General features: G+C 47.2%; 1 protein-coding gene and 1 pseudogene across 2 annotated transcripts; one reads left to right on the forward strand and one right to left on the reverse strand.

Moving 5' to 3' along the window:
- Positions 1-5,411: 5,411 nt before the first annotated feature.
- FAM183A (family with sequence similarity 183 member A) lies at positions 5,412-14,956 on the reverse strand. Of its 2 annotated transcripts, XM_023752688.1 has the most exons (4): positions 14,703-14,953; positions 11,657-11,716; positions 8,849-8,952; positions 5,412-5,616 (listed from the first exon to the last, which is right to left on the reverse strand). In XM_023752688.1, the coding sequence occupies exons 1-4, from the start codon at positions 14,833-14,835 to the stop codon at positions 5,506-5,508; spliced, it is 408 nt and encodes a 135-aa protein (XP_023608456.1). In that variant the 5' UTR covers positions 14,836-14,953; the 3' UTR covers positions 5,412-5,505. The 2 variants fall into 2 exon arrangements, with proteins under 2 accessions (XP_023608456.1, XP_023608457.1); XM_023752689.1 differs by lacking the exon at positions 11,657-11,716 and having other exon boundaries at positions 14,703-14,956.
- Positions 14,957-15,027: 71 nt separating this feature from the next.
- LOC102424067 lies at positions 15,028-16,760 on the forward strand (annotated as a pseudogene).
- Positions 16,761-18,103: the final 1,343 nt, after the last annotated feature.

The following is an 18,103-nucleotide window of genomic DNA, read 5'->3' on the forward strand; positions in this document are numbered from 1 at the left end:
TTGTTTTTTTCTTGGGTTGTCACCTTGTTTTTTTGTGTGTGAACTAAATTTTCCTTCTATATTGTTAACTTCTTTCTAGACGTTTCGTTTTACCCATATAATTTTCCCGCTGTAACCCAGGTCTGTCTGTCATACAGCTGTCACCTTATCCCTTTTTAGACCTTCTAGGTTGAATCCACTGGATCCCGTACTCTCCTGTGTCTTAGGCCTCCTTTTGCTCTGTACCGTTTTCTAGTATCTTTCTAAGAAAGGGAATGTGGGAGGTGAATTTCCTACCTCTTTGCATGACTTGAGTTGCCTTTAACTTGGTGGGTATGCCTCAGGGAAAGGATATTGCAGGCATGCTTTGTCCCGTGGCTCCAGTGTTGCCACCGAGAAGCCCACGCCCTTCCAGTTCTCATTCTTGTCTCTGGAAGTGTTCACCCTGTCATCTGAATGCCATCGGCCATGCCTTGGTGGCGCCTTTGAATAGGGTGTTTGGAAGAATGTGCGCTCTTTCGTTCTGGTAAATTTCCTCAAGGATTGCTTCCCCCTGTTTTCTTCTCATTTTGCAATTTCTGTTAGTCAAATGTTGAAATCTGATGATCTAACTGTGTGTTTATATTTAAATTCTCCTTTGGGGGAAGATTTCTTTGATTCTTTTTAAAAAATATATATTTTATTGATTTTTTACAGAGAGGAAGGGAGAGGGATAGTTAGAAGTATTGATGAGAGAGAAACATCGATCAGCTGCCTCCTGCACACCTCCTACTGGTGATGTGCTGCAACCAAGGTACATGCCCTTGACCGGAATTGAACCTGGGACCTTTCAGTCTGCAGGCCAAAGCTCTATCCACTGAGCCAAACCAGTTAGGGCTGATTCTTTTTTTCTGATCATTTTATTGAATATTTACTTTAGCATTCATTTTTCAGTTTATACCCAAGAGTTTACTTCTAATTGACTCTTTCTCACATCATTTTACTCTCATTCTCTAGATGTGGTTTCCAGTCATCTCTCTCAGAAGATGAGTTATAGTTTTGCTTTTGATAAGAGGTTTCTTCTGTTCCCTTCATTCTATTACCTTGGGATTCCCTGAACCCCTCTCTGCATTTGTGTTTCCCTTTTCATGTTGAGTTTCTAGTGTTGGGGTCCAGCCCCAGCAGGTCCAGGGGTTCCCAAAGGTGTGGACGGAGTCGGCGGAGAAGGAATGACACGGAGACAGCGTTCAGTTGATCAGCAGCCTAGCCAGGTTCTATCTTTATTGTCCTGTTACATCTGTATTTATACGAGTTGATTTTAATCTATCCATTCTATTCTAAAGGTTAGGGCATTTGTTAATCTAGTTCTGTTGAGTTTAATCCTATCAATTCTATTCCAAAGGTTAGGGCCTTTTGTTAATCTAGTTTCATTGAGTTTAATCCTGTCTAGGTTAATCTCTTTGTTCCATTATAAGGGCTATTCCAAGGTCACTGCTCTACTGATAAGCTACAAGGAAGTGACTGAAGGAGATTATCCTACCCAGTAAAGGTTATGTCCTCCCAGCCTCACTGCTTGCCTTCCCTGGGACTGCCCTGTGTCGGTGGGTCTCCAGGGGTATAGGCTTTGGTGCTTTCCCTGGTGGGCAGATCCCTGGGGATGTGGGCCCAACAATTCCCAAATTTATTGCCAACAGTCTTAGTCCAAGTTCTTTCATAAGTAGTACATGGTATTTCTGTAACACTAGGGGGTTTCACTGATTTATTCTCTTCCTTAGTCCTGTTAATCCCTAACTCCAGGGGAAAAATCCCCACCTGGGGAAACAACCTTTCTCGGAGAGGTGACCTTGGTTAAAACACATAGCGCTAAGGAGGGGAGCAAACATATTAAGAACAGTATGCCATATACGCCAGGTCCCTTGAAACATATGCTGTGCAGATGTTTCTTCCCTGCAGCGACTGTGTCAAGCAGCAAGGATGGACAGGCTTCCGGCATTCTAGTACCAAAAAAAGTGAATTTTGCTTTTGTAAACTAATTTCACATAAAATTCTGAGTAAAGAGGCCATATTTTCAGAAGATGAAATTATTTCCCCCTGACTTGTTTTTGACTGTCTGTACAATATTAGCAAATGGGGTAAAGCATAGTATTTCAAACAAGGAGCCTTGGAATTCGTTAGAAACTTTGAATTATGTTTGGAAGATGTTGAGAGTTTTAAGAAAGAACATAGGTTCTTCTTTTCACAAAGCATTTCACAAAGGTAAGGCCAAAAGTAAGTTATTACTGCTATGTACATTTCAGCCCTCAAAGTGTAATCAAGGTGCAGGCACTGTCATTCCTCATGTTCTTTAGAATATCACCTTCATGCAATGCAAGGTAGCAACCTAGCAGTCCCCAGGACAGGCTGTTCATGGTTTGTTCAGTTCCAATATCCATGGGTTTCAGTTATCAAGTGCAATTAAGTAATAGTTTTTCAACAACACTGTTCAAATTTCAGTTGTCAAAGTATTGTTAACTGTGAGAACTTGCAGAAAGCAGTAACTTCTATTAGCCTTTCAGTCCCAGATCACTTCATGAATTACAGATGAGATGCATAACGATTACAAAGTCTAGGTGATTGGTCACCGCACAGACAAGCAATGTGTGGAATTGTGTTGCCTCTGTTTTGCCCAGCAATGAACCTACACGGCATTTTACAAAAGTAGATAATTGAGAGAATTGATGAATGAAGATGAAAGTGCAGTAAAGAAGTGGAAAGTGATAAGCCTAGAAGCAAAATTTGAAAAGCATGCAAATGGAGTTGAAGTCAGCTGAGGTGGGCGTGGTGACACTGCTGTCATTCCAGAGTAGCTGTGCAGCAAGCGCTGGGGGACATAATGAGGAAGGCGATGAAGGTGTCCCAGAAATAGTGACACTGGAAAAATCTCATGGAAGGGACTCTAGGAGATACTTGGTCACATTGAAAATAGAAATGATAAAATGTTGGAAACCAAATTTAGAAACAAGCAAGGCAATTTGCTGGCGAGTAGAAATGATGCCTGCTCCATGTCACGTACAACAACAACAAAAAGGCAAGCACTTTTTTTTACAAGAAACATTTGATCCTCAATGTTTTATGTTTTCGTTACGCATTTAACAAGATGTTTAATAGTTCAACAAAAATTGAAAAATTTATTCATCATGAATATATTTTGAGGAAAGCATAAAAAGTGGATTAATTGATATGCAAAGAGGTGAGGCTATTCGTGATCCAGTGTAAATTGTAAGAGTAGGTTCCAGATTCTTTTCATCATAACGTCCTTAGCTCTGAAAGTGAAAGTGCTGCTCATGGTGCTCCTGCTTGTGTTTCTTTAAATAGAGCAGCCACATTTCACCTTCCAATATCACCAGAGAGAAAAAGAGAGAGAGAGAACTGTTACTTTGTTCACCGGCTTCTCTAAAAAGACACAGCCTTCCCTTTGCACAGTAGGGCAGGACCACGAAGTGACCACTTGCTGGAACCATGCAAAGTGATCTTAATGAATTTTGACATTTTTTTAAATGTTGGGGGTTGTGCAAGGAGCTTCCATGCCTCTCTGGGCTCACCACCCTCCCAGCACCACGAAGTGTTGGCAAACACAGAGAAGCCCTGTAGTTAGCAGGGTTTATGGAGGATTCGCCATGTAGGCACGACTGATTAAATCATGACCATTAGTGAGAAAGTCCATCTTCAACCCTTAGTCTCTCCTCAGAAGTTGGTGGTGGGACTGAGAGTTCCAAGGTTCTAAGCAAGGCTTAGTCCTGCTGGTGAGCAGCCCCCATTTCGGATCTACCTAGAGAGGCTGGCCAAGGGTCAACTCGTTACAACAAAAGCATTCCTGTCACTGCTATTACATAGGAGACTGCTGGGGGTTTAGGAGCTCTGTGTTATGAACCAGAGAAAGGAAATAGCTTTCTATGAAACCATGCCACTCCCTGGTGTTTGACCATGGATCCCTTAGAGCAGAGATTTTCAACCAGCGTCCTTCAAGAATTTTTAAAACGTGCAATACCTGACTATTTCCCTTAGTCAGTGGTTCTCAACCTTCTTGCCCTTTAAATACAGTTCCTCATGTTGTGACCCAACCATAAAATTTTCGTTGCTACTTCATAACTAATGTTGCTACTGTTATGAATCGTAATGTAAATATCTGATATGCAGGATGGTCTTAGGCGACCCCTGTGAAAGGGTCGTTCGACCGCCAAAGGGGTCTCGACCCACAGGTTGAGAACCGCTGCCTTAGGTTGTCAAATTAAAAAATGAAAACAGTCAACACACCAATAGCTGCCTGGTGTAAATGAATCAAAATTATACCTATTTTTTGTCAGATTGGAAAAAATCTTTTTTGGTGTGCTGCAGAATTTTAGTAGTTTGTGTGTGCCATGAGGTGAACAAGGTTGAAAATTGCTGCCTTACAGCAAAAGGATCTTGTCCCATTTCTAGATCACCACACAGGCATTAAGAATTAGCCTGGTCCATGATATTGTATGAAGATGTCTCCCGGGAGAGGCCTCGCAGCTTTGCGGGCTTTCACTCGGCAGCGTGAGGCTCCCAGCGCAGGAGTGATTTCAGCAGCAGATGGCTTCACCCTTCCAGCAGCCAAGTGGGAGAGAGACACAGCGCCTCGCTCTGAAACTGCAGCATAATTACGGCCTAGGGGGGGAGGGAGCATGGAGCCTCCGTGTCCTCCCTGGGTGCACCCCTCTCCCAACACATCCCGGTTCCCAGACTGGCCGTTCCCTGGCTCTTCTAAAAGATCTTTAAGTGGGTCCGCGTGGGGGTCTTTTTTTAGAGCTGTTCTATTTTTCCAGAGAGGATTCCATTAGCTTCAAACCCTGGGCAAAAATGCAGGGTTTTTTTGAATCCGTAGGTGTGAGCTACGGATTCAACCTTCCCTCTCAGATTTTCATACCTCCTTCCTACTCTGTGCTTTCCTTAGTTCCCTGACGCTGGGCTTTCCCCATTTCTCTAAGAATGACCCTCCAGCCTGGGAGATGTTACCTGCCTGGATGCTGGTGTGTGTGGGGTGGGCCTACCGGTGAGCAGCCCCCATTTCAGATCTATCGAGAGGCTGCCCAGAGTCACCTCACCAACATCCACGGTCACTTCCCTGCTTCACACCCGCCTGTCTAAGGGTCCAAGGAGGACTGGGGGTGGGCTCTGGGCTGAGAGGTGTTCCATTTAGCTTGCATCTGGTGGCTTACACCCTCTTTCACCAGCGTTCTAGCTCCCCATCAGTGTTCTTGGTTACCGGTGTTCTCTCTCTGCTGTGGATTCATACTTTCGCTATCTCTTTATTTCCTTTACTAGGGTCTTGGAGGCAGAGGAGGTATTTTTGCAGTTAGTTTTCCATCTTTAATGGAACTTCTCTGACTAGTTTATAAGGGTAAGGACTTGAACCAGTGGACATGGGCAGAAAGGAAAAAGGTGAGACTGGATAGGAGAAGGTTAGACTTTCAAGGAAGGACCTTTATTTATTTGGGCAGCACACACTTTGCACATGGAAGGTGGGCAGACACCACTGCTGGTGAACTACTTGTGGCGATCGTCTTCTCCCAAGCTCCACATTTTAGACTTGTACAGAGTGATGTCACTGTAGACCGCGAAGTGATTCAGCCTGGCGTCATCGCGTTCCGGGTTGACCTAGACAGGAGAATGTAAGTGTCAGAAAGCAGCCTGTGGGAAGGGGGAAGACTTGGGTTTGAAGCTGACGGGCCTGGACTTGAATCAAGGTCCACTCTGCTGATGCCCACCCCCTGATTCTTTTCCTTGCGAAGCCCAGTTTGCGAAATGAAGACAACCCTGACACCAAAAGAGATGCAGGATGGAGTGAGAATATCCTGCAAAGCTGCTGCCCTCCTCTTCCCACTGCCCAAGCTGGAGGCCTATGGACTCTTTCCCCCACTGGAACGCGAGCTCCAGGGGGGCAGGTGCTGCTTGTTTTAGTCACTGCTTATTCCTGCACCTCGAACAGTAAGCAGCACACACTAGGGACTCTGCACATATTTGTGAATGAACGAATGAATGTGTTGTAATTACACAGAGGACTGAGTGGGAGTGAGAACTCTGGCATGTAAATGGTACAGAAGCTCCACTGCAATTAACCTGACAGACACACATTCAGCACAAGTTACTAGGAGACCAGAGGCTGAGCAGTATTCACTGAGTGTGTGTCCCCCATGTCCTATTATTGGGGTGGGAGTTCTCTTCCTGTGCAGGCTGAGGTCCTGCCAGGGGGCAGGGAGCCCTAAGTGAATTTAGGGCTGATCAAGCCTTTTGTGCCCTCTAGTGCATCACTCTGAAACTCCAGAGTAATTAATTTATGTTTGCACAAATGGATGTCATGGTATTAGGCTATTTCTTACTATGCCACCAGCGCCATCTTGTGGCAGTGCCTCCAGTTTATAATGATGAACATGTCTAGCTTATTTGCAGACTCTCACAACTTCATGGTGGAGACCTGATGTGAGCGCCCCCGCAATCAGTTATCTGCAAGGCCGAAGGGGGTTGAGCAGGGCAGGCTGGCCACAGCAGTCACACTAGTGACTGTCACTGCATGGTGAGCCTGCTGTGAGATGTGCTTGTCAAAGATACATTTCCACATGCACACTTTGTACCCACGGGAGCCAGGCCTTTATCTTTAAAAAACAACAACAAAGAACAATGAGCTAAATTATTGTGCCTTGTAATACTTTTAGAAGTTGCAAAATTATCTAACTTGATGATTTTTAATCCGCCTTCTTTCCTTCACAATCCTTTTATTCACTATAAGTGAACCCCTCCCCGTCTACATGCCCACATCCTCCCCTACTTCCCTTTGAACATTTGTCTCTTCCCCAGCCTCTCCCTAGACTCAGCTCCTCTGTGAAAGTGGTGGGGCTCCCACTGGAACCCTCACCCTGTCTCCCGAAGTCTCCTCTCTCCGAGGCGAGGCCCCTGTGTCTGAAGAGGAGCGGCTGCAAGCGCGCAGCTATTAGCTCTCTCCTCACTGGCCGAACGGACTTACGGAGACACCCATCCCATGCCCGTGCAGTCGTCCTGTGGCAGAGCCACTAGTCCCAGGCTGGAGTGTGGAAACGGTGGAGAAGCCAGGCCCCCATATAGCAATAAGAGGAGGACCGGGAATGGGGAGTTGGAGGGAAGGGTGTGCACTACATAGTTACTCAGTGGACAGAGACAACCAGGAATAAGCCAAGGGGCAGGGGAAGTACCTGACGGCTCTCGGTGGGGCCATGTGCCTTCTTTTCTCTTCTTCACTGACAGCACAGTAGCCCATCGTTATTGAGCACTTACCTGTGCTAGGTACTCTCCTAGCAGGTTATATACATTTCTGGTTAATCCTCACAACAAACCTTCAAGTATTGATATTTTTATCCCCATTTGATAGTAAATAAATGGAGTTTCAGAGTTTCAGTTCACACAGCTAGAAAGTGGTGGAGCTGGGTTTTGAACTCAGGCTGTCCGGCTCCAGAGACACCACGTAACATTGAATTGAGTTGAGCTGTAATAGCAGGAGGCACAGGGTGCTACAGAAGCACAGGGGGCAGTGCCCAACTCTGCCAGTGGGGGGCAGAAATCCCTTAGTGGGACTTCATGGAAGAGGCGACTCCAGAGCTGTGTGGGAGGATGAGCAGGACTTCCCCAAGGAGCAGTGGCTGGGGGCCCGGAGCTGGGCTGCAGGAGCAGCACATGTGGAGATACAGGGCGTGTAAGCTCGTGGCACCTTCGAGGCCATGAAGGAAGTTCCAATACAGCTGTGGAACATCCTGCCACCCACAAAATATACAGAAGCGCTAAAATCCTAGTGTTAAAAAACACAACATTTAGGGGAAAATGTAAAAGAAAAATTAGTTGTTTTGTAACTCAGGATGTTGAAGGTTTTCCTAAGCGAGGCACAAAACCCAGGAACCATCATACAAAACACTGGCACACTGCCTCCTTTAAAAACCAAAACCTCTAGGTGATGGAGACAGAAGCGGAGTTAAAAGACAAGACTGGCAGAAAGTTCTTCGAGGTGTCTCTTTAAAAGTCTACATTTCTCCCTTTAGTAACAGAAGCCCTGTCTCATTTAGGGTGATGATGGGCTACAGGCTCCTTGTAGGCAGTGGGACCTTTCAATCCAATGAGGTGAGTACTGTTGCTATCATTCCCACATTACAGGGAAGGGGGCAGAACTTAGAAGTGTTGAGTGACATGGCCAAGACCAGCCTACTAATTACTGGTAGAGCAAATCCAGGCGGTCTGTTCTCAGCAACCTTTGTGCAATCAACACTTACCCAGTGAAAGGGTTAAAGAGAATAAAACGGGGCAGAGAAAACGGATTGTGCTTAGCAGATATCTTGCAGAAAGCTTGCAGCCTTGAACACCACATAGCCTGGTAACAGCCAGACATCTGGCACAGGGAGGAGCCAAGGACGGACCGGACCCTCACGTCAGCAGAATGGCTTGCAGCCAGCAAGGACTAATAAAAACCTTTCTCTCCCTTCTGTCTCCACCTATTCCTTTCTCGGACTCAGCCCACCTGTGCCCAGGTGCCTGGCATAAAATTTCTGTTGATACATTATGGCCTCAAGTCATAGGTGCATGACCCCGGCCCACTCCGAACCTTCCACACAGGACTTACTATGTGGCAGGCACTGGTTTTGCACCTTACAAATCCTACCTCATTTATTCCTCATAACCTTGAGATATGTCCTGTAATATCTCCAGTTTACACGGAGAAAACTGAGTTATAAAATAGCTCGGTCACTTACTCAACGTCACACGGCTAGCAAATGGTAGCCAGAGTTCGAAACCAGGCATCAGGGCCATGCTCTGCTCTCTCAGCCCCCAACCTCTGTTGCCTCCGAGCTTCCTAAGTAAAGGAGACACTTACCAAGGGCTCTGAGAACCACCCAATTTCTTGGCTTTCAGTCTGTGTCTCTGGGTACTTCTTCCTGGGCTGCTGGGCAGTGTGGTGAATAAGATTCAGAAACCTGTCTGGAGGATGGGGCATGAGTTAGGAAGTCAGTCTTTGGGAACGACACCTGGTCCTGTGCCCTTTTTACTCTGGACACTTCCTTCCTTAGAGGCAGAGCACCTGGGCTCGGAGGCTTGCTTGGGCCTCATGCCAAGGGTGTCTGGTTCCTCCATTCATTTTTCAACAAATATATGTTCAGCACAAACTGTGCCAGGCATTGTCTGGGCCCTGGAGGGAGAGCAGAGTGAGACAGACATGGTCCCTGCTCTCCTGGAGCCCCGAGTCTAGGAGAGGGGACAGGGGACACAATGTACAAGTATACAAATATACAAACCCAACGGTGGCAAACAGTGAGGTGAACTGTGAAGAAGGGGCCGTCGGAGGGGCACACAGAGGTCAGCTGGCTAAGTCCACAGGATCTTCAGAGGATGCCTCTCTGAATGTCAAGCAGGAGCCAGCCCTGAGCAAGAGGCAGAGGGAAAGTACCCCACTGCCGGCATGAGAACAAAGGCCTGAGGCGTGAATGAGTTTGGACACTGTAGCTGTGGCCCAAAGAGTGAGGAGGAGGGCTGTAAGAAGTCAAGTCAGCCCTGGCTGGTGGCTCAGTGGTTAGAGTGTCAGCCCACAGACCGAAGGGGCGTGGGTTCAATTTCCAGGGTCAAGGGTACGTACCTCAGTTGCAGGTGCGGGAGGCAACCAATGGATGTGTCTCTTTCTCTCCCCCTATTCCCTCCCTTCCACTCTCTCTAGAAATTAATGGGGGGAAAATATCCTCCAGTGAGGATTAAAAAACAAAAAACAAAAAAGGTCAAATCCTTTTGTATTGAAATAAGTCTGGCTGCCAACACCAGGTATATTTGTAGCTCCACAGCTTAAGGACTCAAAGAATTTTCGTTTTTAATTCATACCTTATCAAATCTCAATTTGAGAGAGGCAGTTTGACAGGAAGAAACTGGGGTTTTTAGTGGGACATTCTGGATCTTCTATTATTCGCTTGTCAGGGGTTTAACTTCTCTGGGTCTCACTTTGCTCATCTGTAGAATGGGAGGCAAATACCCACTTCAGCGAGGTGACTGAGAATGGACTGAAGGGGTGTGACTGAAGGGCCTGTGCAGCCGACCAAGCTCATCCTTAGCATGAGGGCGCTAGTAATGAACTTCGGCCTGGCTTTCAAGACCTCACTGCCTGTTATTTTTCTTATTGCTACAAGTCGCCAGCTCCTGTCCTTCACCTAGGCTGGTGTCTTCACTACAGATGAGAACCGTACCTTTTAAATTATGCTCTTTTGATAGTTCACTTGACTTGTCTGTCTCCACTCTGCTGTGTGATCATTCATGCTCCCCCCACCCCACACCTCCCACCCCATCCCCCTGCATGTCCTACATCCTTTCTCCATCGTGTTCCACTCTAAGAACATAGGGGGGAAGGAGAGCAGCTTTCCATAAAATACTTCTCTTCCCTCATTCCCACACATGGCCAGTGTCCACCTATATATTGTGGCCCTGCCACACTACTCATAGTTCTAGGGCCATGGTGGTGTCTCTCGTTTCTGTGCCTTTCCATGTAGTTTGGAATGTCTTTCCTCGTCGCCCTGTTCCCACTTCCTTTAAGAAGACTTTCCAGCCCTAACCGGTTTGGCTCAGTGGATAGAGCATCGGCCTGCGGACTGAAGGGTCCCAGGTTCGATTCCAGTCAAGGGCAAGTACCTTGGTTGCAGGCACATCCCCAGTAGGGGGTGTGCAGGAGGCAGCTGATCGATGTTTCTCTCTCATCGATGTTTCTAACTCTCTATCCCTCTCCCTTCCTCTCTGTAAAAATCAATAAAATATATATATTTTTTTTAAAAGAAGACTTTCCAAAACTCCACTGCCTGACTTAGGCACCTGTTTTCTATGCTGCCATCCCAGTCCTGGTCTCTAATCTGTCTGTCTCTTCTTCACTATGGTATGAGATCTCCTCCCCAGCCCCATCACACAGTACTATCACATAGTGACTATTACTTAGTAATGATGAAAATAATGACATGAATCTACAATTACTGACCACCATGTACCAGATACTGTTCTAAACACTTGAAGTATTTTGTTTAATCCTCACAACAACCCTAAGAGATAAGCTCGGGGAGGTATAAAAATCTTGCCCAGGCCCTGGTCTGGTAGCTCAGTTGGTTAGTGTGGTCCTGGTACTCCAAGGTTGTGGGTTCGACCCCCGGTCAGGGAACATACAAGAATCAACCAAGGAATGCATAAATAAGTGGAACAACAAATCAATGTGTTTCTTTCTTTCTCTCTTTCTCTCTCTCTCTCTCTCTCCTCCCTCCCTCCCTCCCTCCCTCCCTCCCCTCTACTTCCTCCCTTCCTCTCTCTCTTCCTAAAATAATAATAAAAAAAATCTTGTCCAAAGTCACACAGTTCATGAGCGGCAGAACCAGGATTTGAATTAAGTATGATTCCAAAATTTGTGTTTATAACAGCTAATGTTTGATGAATGAATGAATGCAATGTTGCAGTCATTAGAAACATGTTTGTTGGCTTGAAAGTTAATAAACTGGAACTATGGTGGAATATGTCCATCTCTATGAGCTTGGATAGTATGAGCCCAGTTTTCAGATGATCAAAGCAGAGGACTGTTATCTGCTCCAAGATGAGACTCCCTGAGAGGACTGTGCAGCCATCTGCCTGTCTTTGTTCTATGTCAGCGGTGTTCTCAAACCCCAGGACCTACCATCTGCAGGTTCCTCCAGGTTATCATGCCAAGACATGGGCTTTCTGGTGATTGTGTAAACTAGAGAGAAAATAGCATCATAAGTTCACGTTAAAACACTAATCCTTGCCCTCTCTAAGACCCGCAGTAGGCCAGACACCCACTTAGTATTTTCTCAGTGACCGTCACATGTCAGGTACGGTGCTGGACATGAGGGAATAAGGCCCTCAAGGACCTCATAGTCTAGAACAGGGGAGGGCAAACTTTTAGACTCGAGGGCCACAATGGGTTCTTAAACTGGACCGGAGGGCCGGAACAAAAGCATGGATGGAGTGTTTGTGTGAACTAATATAAATTCAAAGTAAACATCATTACATAAAAGGGTACGGTCTTTTTTTTTTTAGTTTTATTCATTTCAAACGGGCCGGATCCGCCCTCGGGCCGTAGTTTGCCCACGGCTGGTCTAGAATGTCACTGTCCAGTTCCGTGGCCATCAGCCACATGTGGCTACTTGAATTTGAATACTTAAGTACAATTAAAAATTAATTCCTAAGTCACACTAGGCACATTCCAAATGCTCAATAGCATATGTGGCTGATGGCTACCATTTTGGGCAGCACATTTTCATCATTGCAGACCATTCCTTTGGACAACATCCTTGTTCGGGGATGCACACACCCTTCAGCCAAACAAGGTTAGACAGAGAGTGAGACCACATGGTAATAGAGGTACAGAATCCATAGACATCTACTCAGCTGGTAGCTACTGGTGCCCTGGAGACAGGGAAGGTTCCCATATGCCCTGAGCTCCCATTCTAGTTGTGGTGATATATACAAATAAACCATTTCAGGCAAATCCAGGTAAGATGCAGAGCAATTAAAGCAGGTTCTGTGGGTAGAGAGTTGGGGGTGGGGTGGGGATGGGAGATACATTAAAGCAGAGTCCTGCATAAAGTGAGGGATTGTGCTGGGTGAGGACATGGGAGGAATCCGAGAGTGACCCTGGTGACTTTGAGAAACATGTAAAAGGCCAGAGTAATTCAAGAGGAGGGAGCGAGGTAGAGAGTGGGAGGAAATGAGCAGAGGCCAGAAGGAACCAGTGGTCTCCAAAGTGATTTTATCTCAAACTCCTGAGCCTACATCCCTATGATTATCAGCATATTAACAAAGCATAATTTCTTTTTTTCCACATAAAAGTAAACATAAATACAAGTTCTAATATTTTCTCACTCCACCGCAATGGACCATATTCATCATGTTTTCAAGGGGCAGAGTTAGGAGAGCAATGCTTTCCCTAGAAAGCTTGGAGGCTGCCGAGGGATTATTTAAATTGTTGGAATGGACCAAACTTAAACAAAATTGGACATTAATTTGTTATCCTGAATTTGGTGGTTAGGGACTCCACTGGAAAACCAGGTTAAATTGTAAGAAAAGTGAAGACATTAGATTTTGTGTGTGTGTGCATGCACACATACATACACACACACACACACACACACACACACGCTGGGTAACTATGTGAGGAGATGACTATGCTATTTAGATTGACTGTTGTAATCATTTCACTATGTATATCAAAACATAATGTAATATGCCTTAAGTATATACAATTTTAAAGTTAAAAATGACATTACATTTTTCTCTATGAATCTGGGCTGCAGTGGACTAGAGTTAATTTAGTCTAGAAGTTGGGGTAGAAGTTCAGGAAGAAGGAACAATTTTTATGAAGGTAAAGAGGTTGGGAATGACTGGATTTGTTAGGAAATCCATTTATTTAGACGATGGGAGAGAAGGGAGCATGTGGCTGGTGCAGAGCAGGCACTGAAATATTTCTCAAAGGAAGAGTGCATGGGTGGGGAGGGGAGTGAGGATGAAGCTGGGGGCAACAGAGCCAGATCCACAGATCAGTTCAAACCTCAGCTCAGAAGCTGTGGGGCCAGTGAGGCTCCTGCAGAGGGATGGGGGGGAGGGGGGATCAAATTAGCGTTTTAGCACAGCTCTCTAGCCAGCAGTGTCAAGGTTGGAGGTGAGGGGGGCTTGGAAGAAAAGAGTAGTTAGGAGCCCAGCAGAGCAGGCCAGGCAGGAGTGAGGAGGCTCTGTTGAGGCCTGGGAATGAGCATGGAGAGAGGCAGGCGCAGGCACTATTTAGAGGGCAGAATTAAGTGAGAGAGGTGAGATGTCTCCATGTGCACCATGGTGTGTTTCACTGAGGAAGGAACACGGGAAGGGGCAGGTGAAAGAAATGTTAATAACCAGGACTGTGAGGACTGAGATGAGGAGTGAGGGAGAGAGTGATGGAGGATGACTCCCAGGCTTCTAACTTGGGGGAGCAAACGGTTGTGGTGACTTTTGCTAAGACAGGATATCCTGGAGTAGCAGCAGGTAGGGAGGGGGTGCAGGATGTGCCTATTTGGGGAACTGGTGAATTGGAGGCACCCATGGGTTGTCCAGGGGAAGGGGGAGCTGGGAAGTCTGGGGTTCCATTTGAGCCTCAATGGCATTCAGGGGGAGGTGATGTTACAGGACCACCCAAGGAATGTGCAAAGCGGAAGGTAGGGCCATTTTATCCAGGGGACACTATGGGCCCTGAGTCTACTACCCTTGAACTTTCCAAAAGTCCAAGGCAATTTAGAAACCTGGAAAAAACACAAAACCCCTCAAACTTCTGCTCATTAAAAACAAACCAAAATTACAGGCAAAACAAACTACATAAAACCCTGCCAAATAGAATACTTCAAAAACAAAATTATAAAAAGCCTTTCAACTTTTTTACAACAAAAATATTTCATCATGACTATTTAAACACATCTAATATATCTGATGCGATGTGGGGGGAGACACCCCGACCCCTCTTCCCAGCCAGAAGTCCCAACTCCGGAAGTCTAGCCGTGGGGGGCGGGGTGGGGGGGTGGGCGGCAGAGAAGGCCTCTCCCACGGTGCTCCGCCCCAACCCCGCCTCCCCCTGACCTGCACCGGGCGGCTCCTCCTCCCCGCCCCCCACACCCCGTACTCCCGGCCTCCTCCCAGCGCCCCCCTTTCCCCTTCCTCAACCCCGCGGCACCCCTCACCCTTGCGCAGGGGATTCACGTGATACTCCGGGTAGAGTTTCTGGGTTCGTAACTCTTTGAGGTACAATTCCCGCAAGATCTGGTTGTGACGCACCTCATCTAGCATCACCTTTCCCTTCTGGTGTCCGGCCATGGCCTCGGCCCGGCTGGGTCTGGCCCGGCTTCCTCTCACCGCCCCCCGAGGCTCGCGGAGTGCCGGGCCACCCGCCGCCCTCGGGCACGCAGTCCCGGCTGTCTCCAAGGCAACAGCGTCCTGGACGCTCCGCCCGCCCCGCCTCCCGGAATCTCCCCAAGCCCCGCCCCCTCGGGCGCCGGGCTCACCTTCCGCCGCTTCTCTGGACGTAGCCGGTGACGGGGACCGCCCCTGGATGCGACCGGAAAAGGACTCTCCCTGCCGCAGCCGAGTGGGGCGGTCATGGACCTGTGATTGGGACCCACCTGGGTCAGTCATTTACGACAGAAGATTTCGAAGGGCTCCGAGCCCGCTCCCCCTGCACGGAGTCCGGCCGCCGCCCCTCCGGCCGGGCCGCAGGATGGCCGCCGCGCGGCACCGCACGCTGGACTTCCTGCCGGGCGCCCGAGCCCGCGACGGGACCGTCCTCGCAGCCCTGCGGCCCGTGTTCCGGGCGCGGGGCATGACCGAGTCGCTGCACACCTGGCAGGACCATGGCTGCTTAGCGACCTACATCAGCGCGAGCGGCAGCTTCGCCAACTTGAGAATTTACCCGCATGGCTTGGTGTCGCTGGACCTTCAGAGCTACGGCGGCGATGCGCAAGCCACGGAGGTAGACGGCCTTTTGAACGAAGTAGAGGAAAGAATGAAAGACCTGAGTCGGGGCAGCCCTGGGAGGGCGAAGCGCTTGCCACCCATAGTTCGAGGAGGGGCCATCGACCGGTACTGGCCCACGGCCGACGGCCGCCTGGTGGAGTACGACATCGACGAGGTGGTGTATGATGAGGACTCGCCCTATCAGAACATTAAGATCCTGCACTCGAAGCAGTACGGGAATATCCTCATCCTGAGCGGGGACATCAACCTGGCGGAGAGCGATTGGGTCTACACCCATGCCATCATGGGCAGCGGCAGAGAGGATTACGCTGGCAAAGACGTGCTGATCCTGGGAGGCGGGGATGGAGGCGTCTTATGCGAAATAGTCAAACTGAAGCCCAGGATGGCCACGATGGTCGAGATTGACCAGATGGTGATCGACGGGTGTAAGAAATACATGCGGAAAACGTGCGGCGACGTCCTGGACCAGCTGACGGGAGACTGCTACCAGGTTCTGGTGGAGGACTGCGTTCCGGTGCTGAAGAGGTACGCCGCCGAGGGCAGAGCGTTTGACTATGTGATCAACGACCTGACGGCGGTTCCCATCTCCACCGCCCCGGAGCAGGACTCCACGTGGGAGTTCCTCAGGCTGATCCTGGACCTGTCCATGAGGGTCCTGAAGCAGGACGGGAAGTACTTCACGCAGGGAAACGGTGTCAACCTGACGGAAGCCCTTTCACTCTACGAACAGCAGCTTGGATGCCTCTACTGCCCGGTGGAATTCTCCAAGGAAGTGGTCTGTGTCCCTTCGTACTTGGAGCTGTGGGTATTTTACACCGTTTGGAAGAAAGCTCAGCCTTGAAGATCAGTATGCCCTAATCCTGAATGTTGCAGATAGCCTTCCTGACCTGCACGTGCTGCACATGCCATGGAATGGAGTCAGGCGGTTGCTGGTGAATTCAAGTGTTTTTTTTTTGGTCTAATAATTACTTTTAATTTAAAAAAGCAAATGGAAAATGTATGTTTTTATGAGCTAAGGTGCTTTTGTTTATGAAAGCCAGCTGAAGATAATGAGACAGCTTGAAGAAGGCTGCTCAATGAACCCCTAGATTTGAATGTGATTTTGTTACTTTTTAAAAATGTATGGGCTTTTCTTGTGTTTTTTGTTTTGTTAGACTTTGAATTTGATTGTTTGGAGGAATGAATATCATTGTTTTGTTCTGGAGGAAAGTCTCTATGATGTTCCCCCAAAAGTTAACTTAGATATTAAAATTTGGTGCTTATGCCCAGCTGGTGTGGCTCAATGGTTGAGTGTCGTCGTATGAACAGGGAGGTAACTGTTCGATTCCCAGTCAGGGCACATGCCCGGGTTGCAGGTTTAATCCCCAGTGGGGTGTGTGCAGGAGGCAGCCAATCAGTGATTCTCATCATTGATGTTTCTATCTTTCTCTCCCTCTCCCTCTTTGAAATAAATTAAAAATATATATGTAAATTTGGTGCTTATAAGAAAACGGAATGAATTAGCAATGCATTGATTAAAATTACAAATGAGAAAAAATATGAAACAAAGAAACCTTTCTCACTTTAAAGCTGATGCCCAGAATCCAGCCCTCTATGTCTATCTCACCAAACAGCAGGGGTCTCAAATCTGAGAACACATTCTGGCCCAGATCATCGTGTGATAATACAGACAGAATAACCCTTTCCTAACTTAAGTAACTGGGGGACTTTATAGTTTTTTTTTTATTGTGATAAAATATACATAAAAGATTACCATCTGAACCATTCTCAAGTACACAGTTCAGTAGCGTGAAGTGTATGCACATTGTGTGAGAACATCTCCAGAACTTTTTCATACCCATTAAACAATTCCCCATTTCCCCTACCCCCAGCTCCTGGCAACTATCACTTTCTCTTTTATGAATTTGACTACTCTTAGATACCTTATATAATATAGTTTATTTTAAAAGAACAAAAAACAGGCCTAGCATAAAGAAAGGAGCCACCCTTGGTTTTAAAAGTAAGCGTCTAAACATTGATCCAAAGCCTGTGCTCTTCCGTGTTTCCTTCCTTCCTTCCTTCCTTCCTTCCTTCCTTCCTTCCTTCCTTCCTGCACTCATTCATTCATGGCACAGTGTGTTCCAGGATGTGTTTAGGTCTGGGGGACACAGTGCTGAACATGACAGTTGTGTGAACATGTCTGCAGTTTCCTGAGCCCAGCAAGCAACGTCATCCTTGCTTTTTAAGCTCTGCTTTTTCCTGCGTGGTCTGTCCGGGAACACCTACCCAATGTTTATTATGCGCTCACATGTAATCATCTTTCAAAAACCTTTCTGGACTCTCTAGTCCCTACTCTAGTTTTTCTTTGTGACATGCTTTACCCCAAATCTACAATTACTAGAATACTTTACTAAACTATTTTGTTTATATCTAAGTTACTTGAGAACAAGAACTATATCTAGTCCATCTCTGTGTTGCTAATACCTGGCACAGTATGGACAGATGTAGGAGTTTGGTAAATGTTTGCTGGCTGGCTGGATGCCTGACCAGTCGGCACTGTGATTTTCTTCTGCTTACATCGTCACATAAACCATCAGAAACGCAAACATTTCATCACATGCTGGTTGAGCGG

This window comes from Myotis lucifugus, unplaced genomic scaffold (genome assembly GCF_000147115.1).
Source record: "Myotis lucifugus unplaced genomic scaffold, Myoluc2.0 scaffold_37, whole genome shotgun sequence".
NCBI lineage: Eukaryota > Metazoa > Chordata > Mammalia > Chiroptera > Vespertilionidae > Myotis > Myotis lucifugus.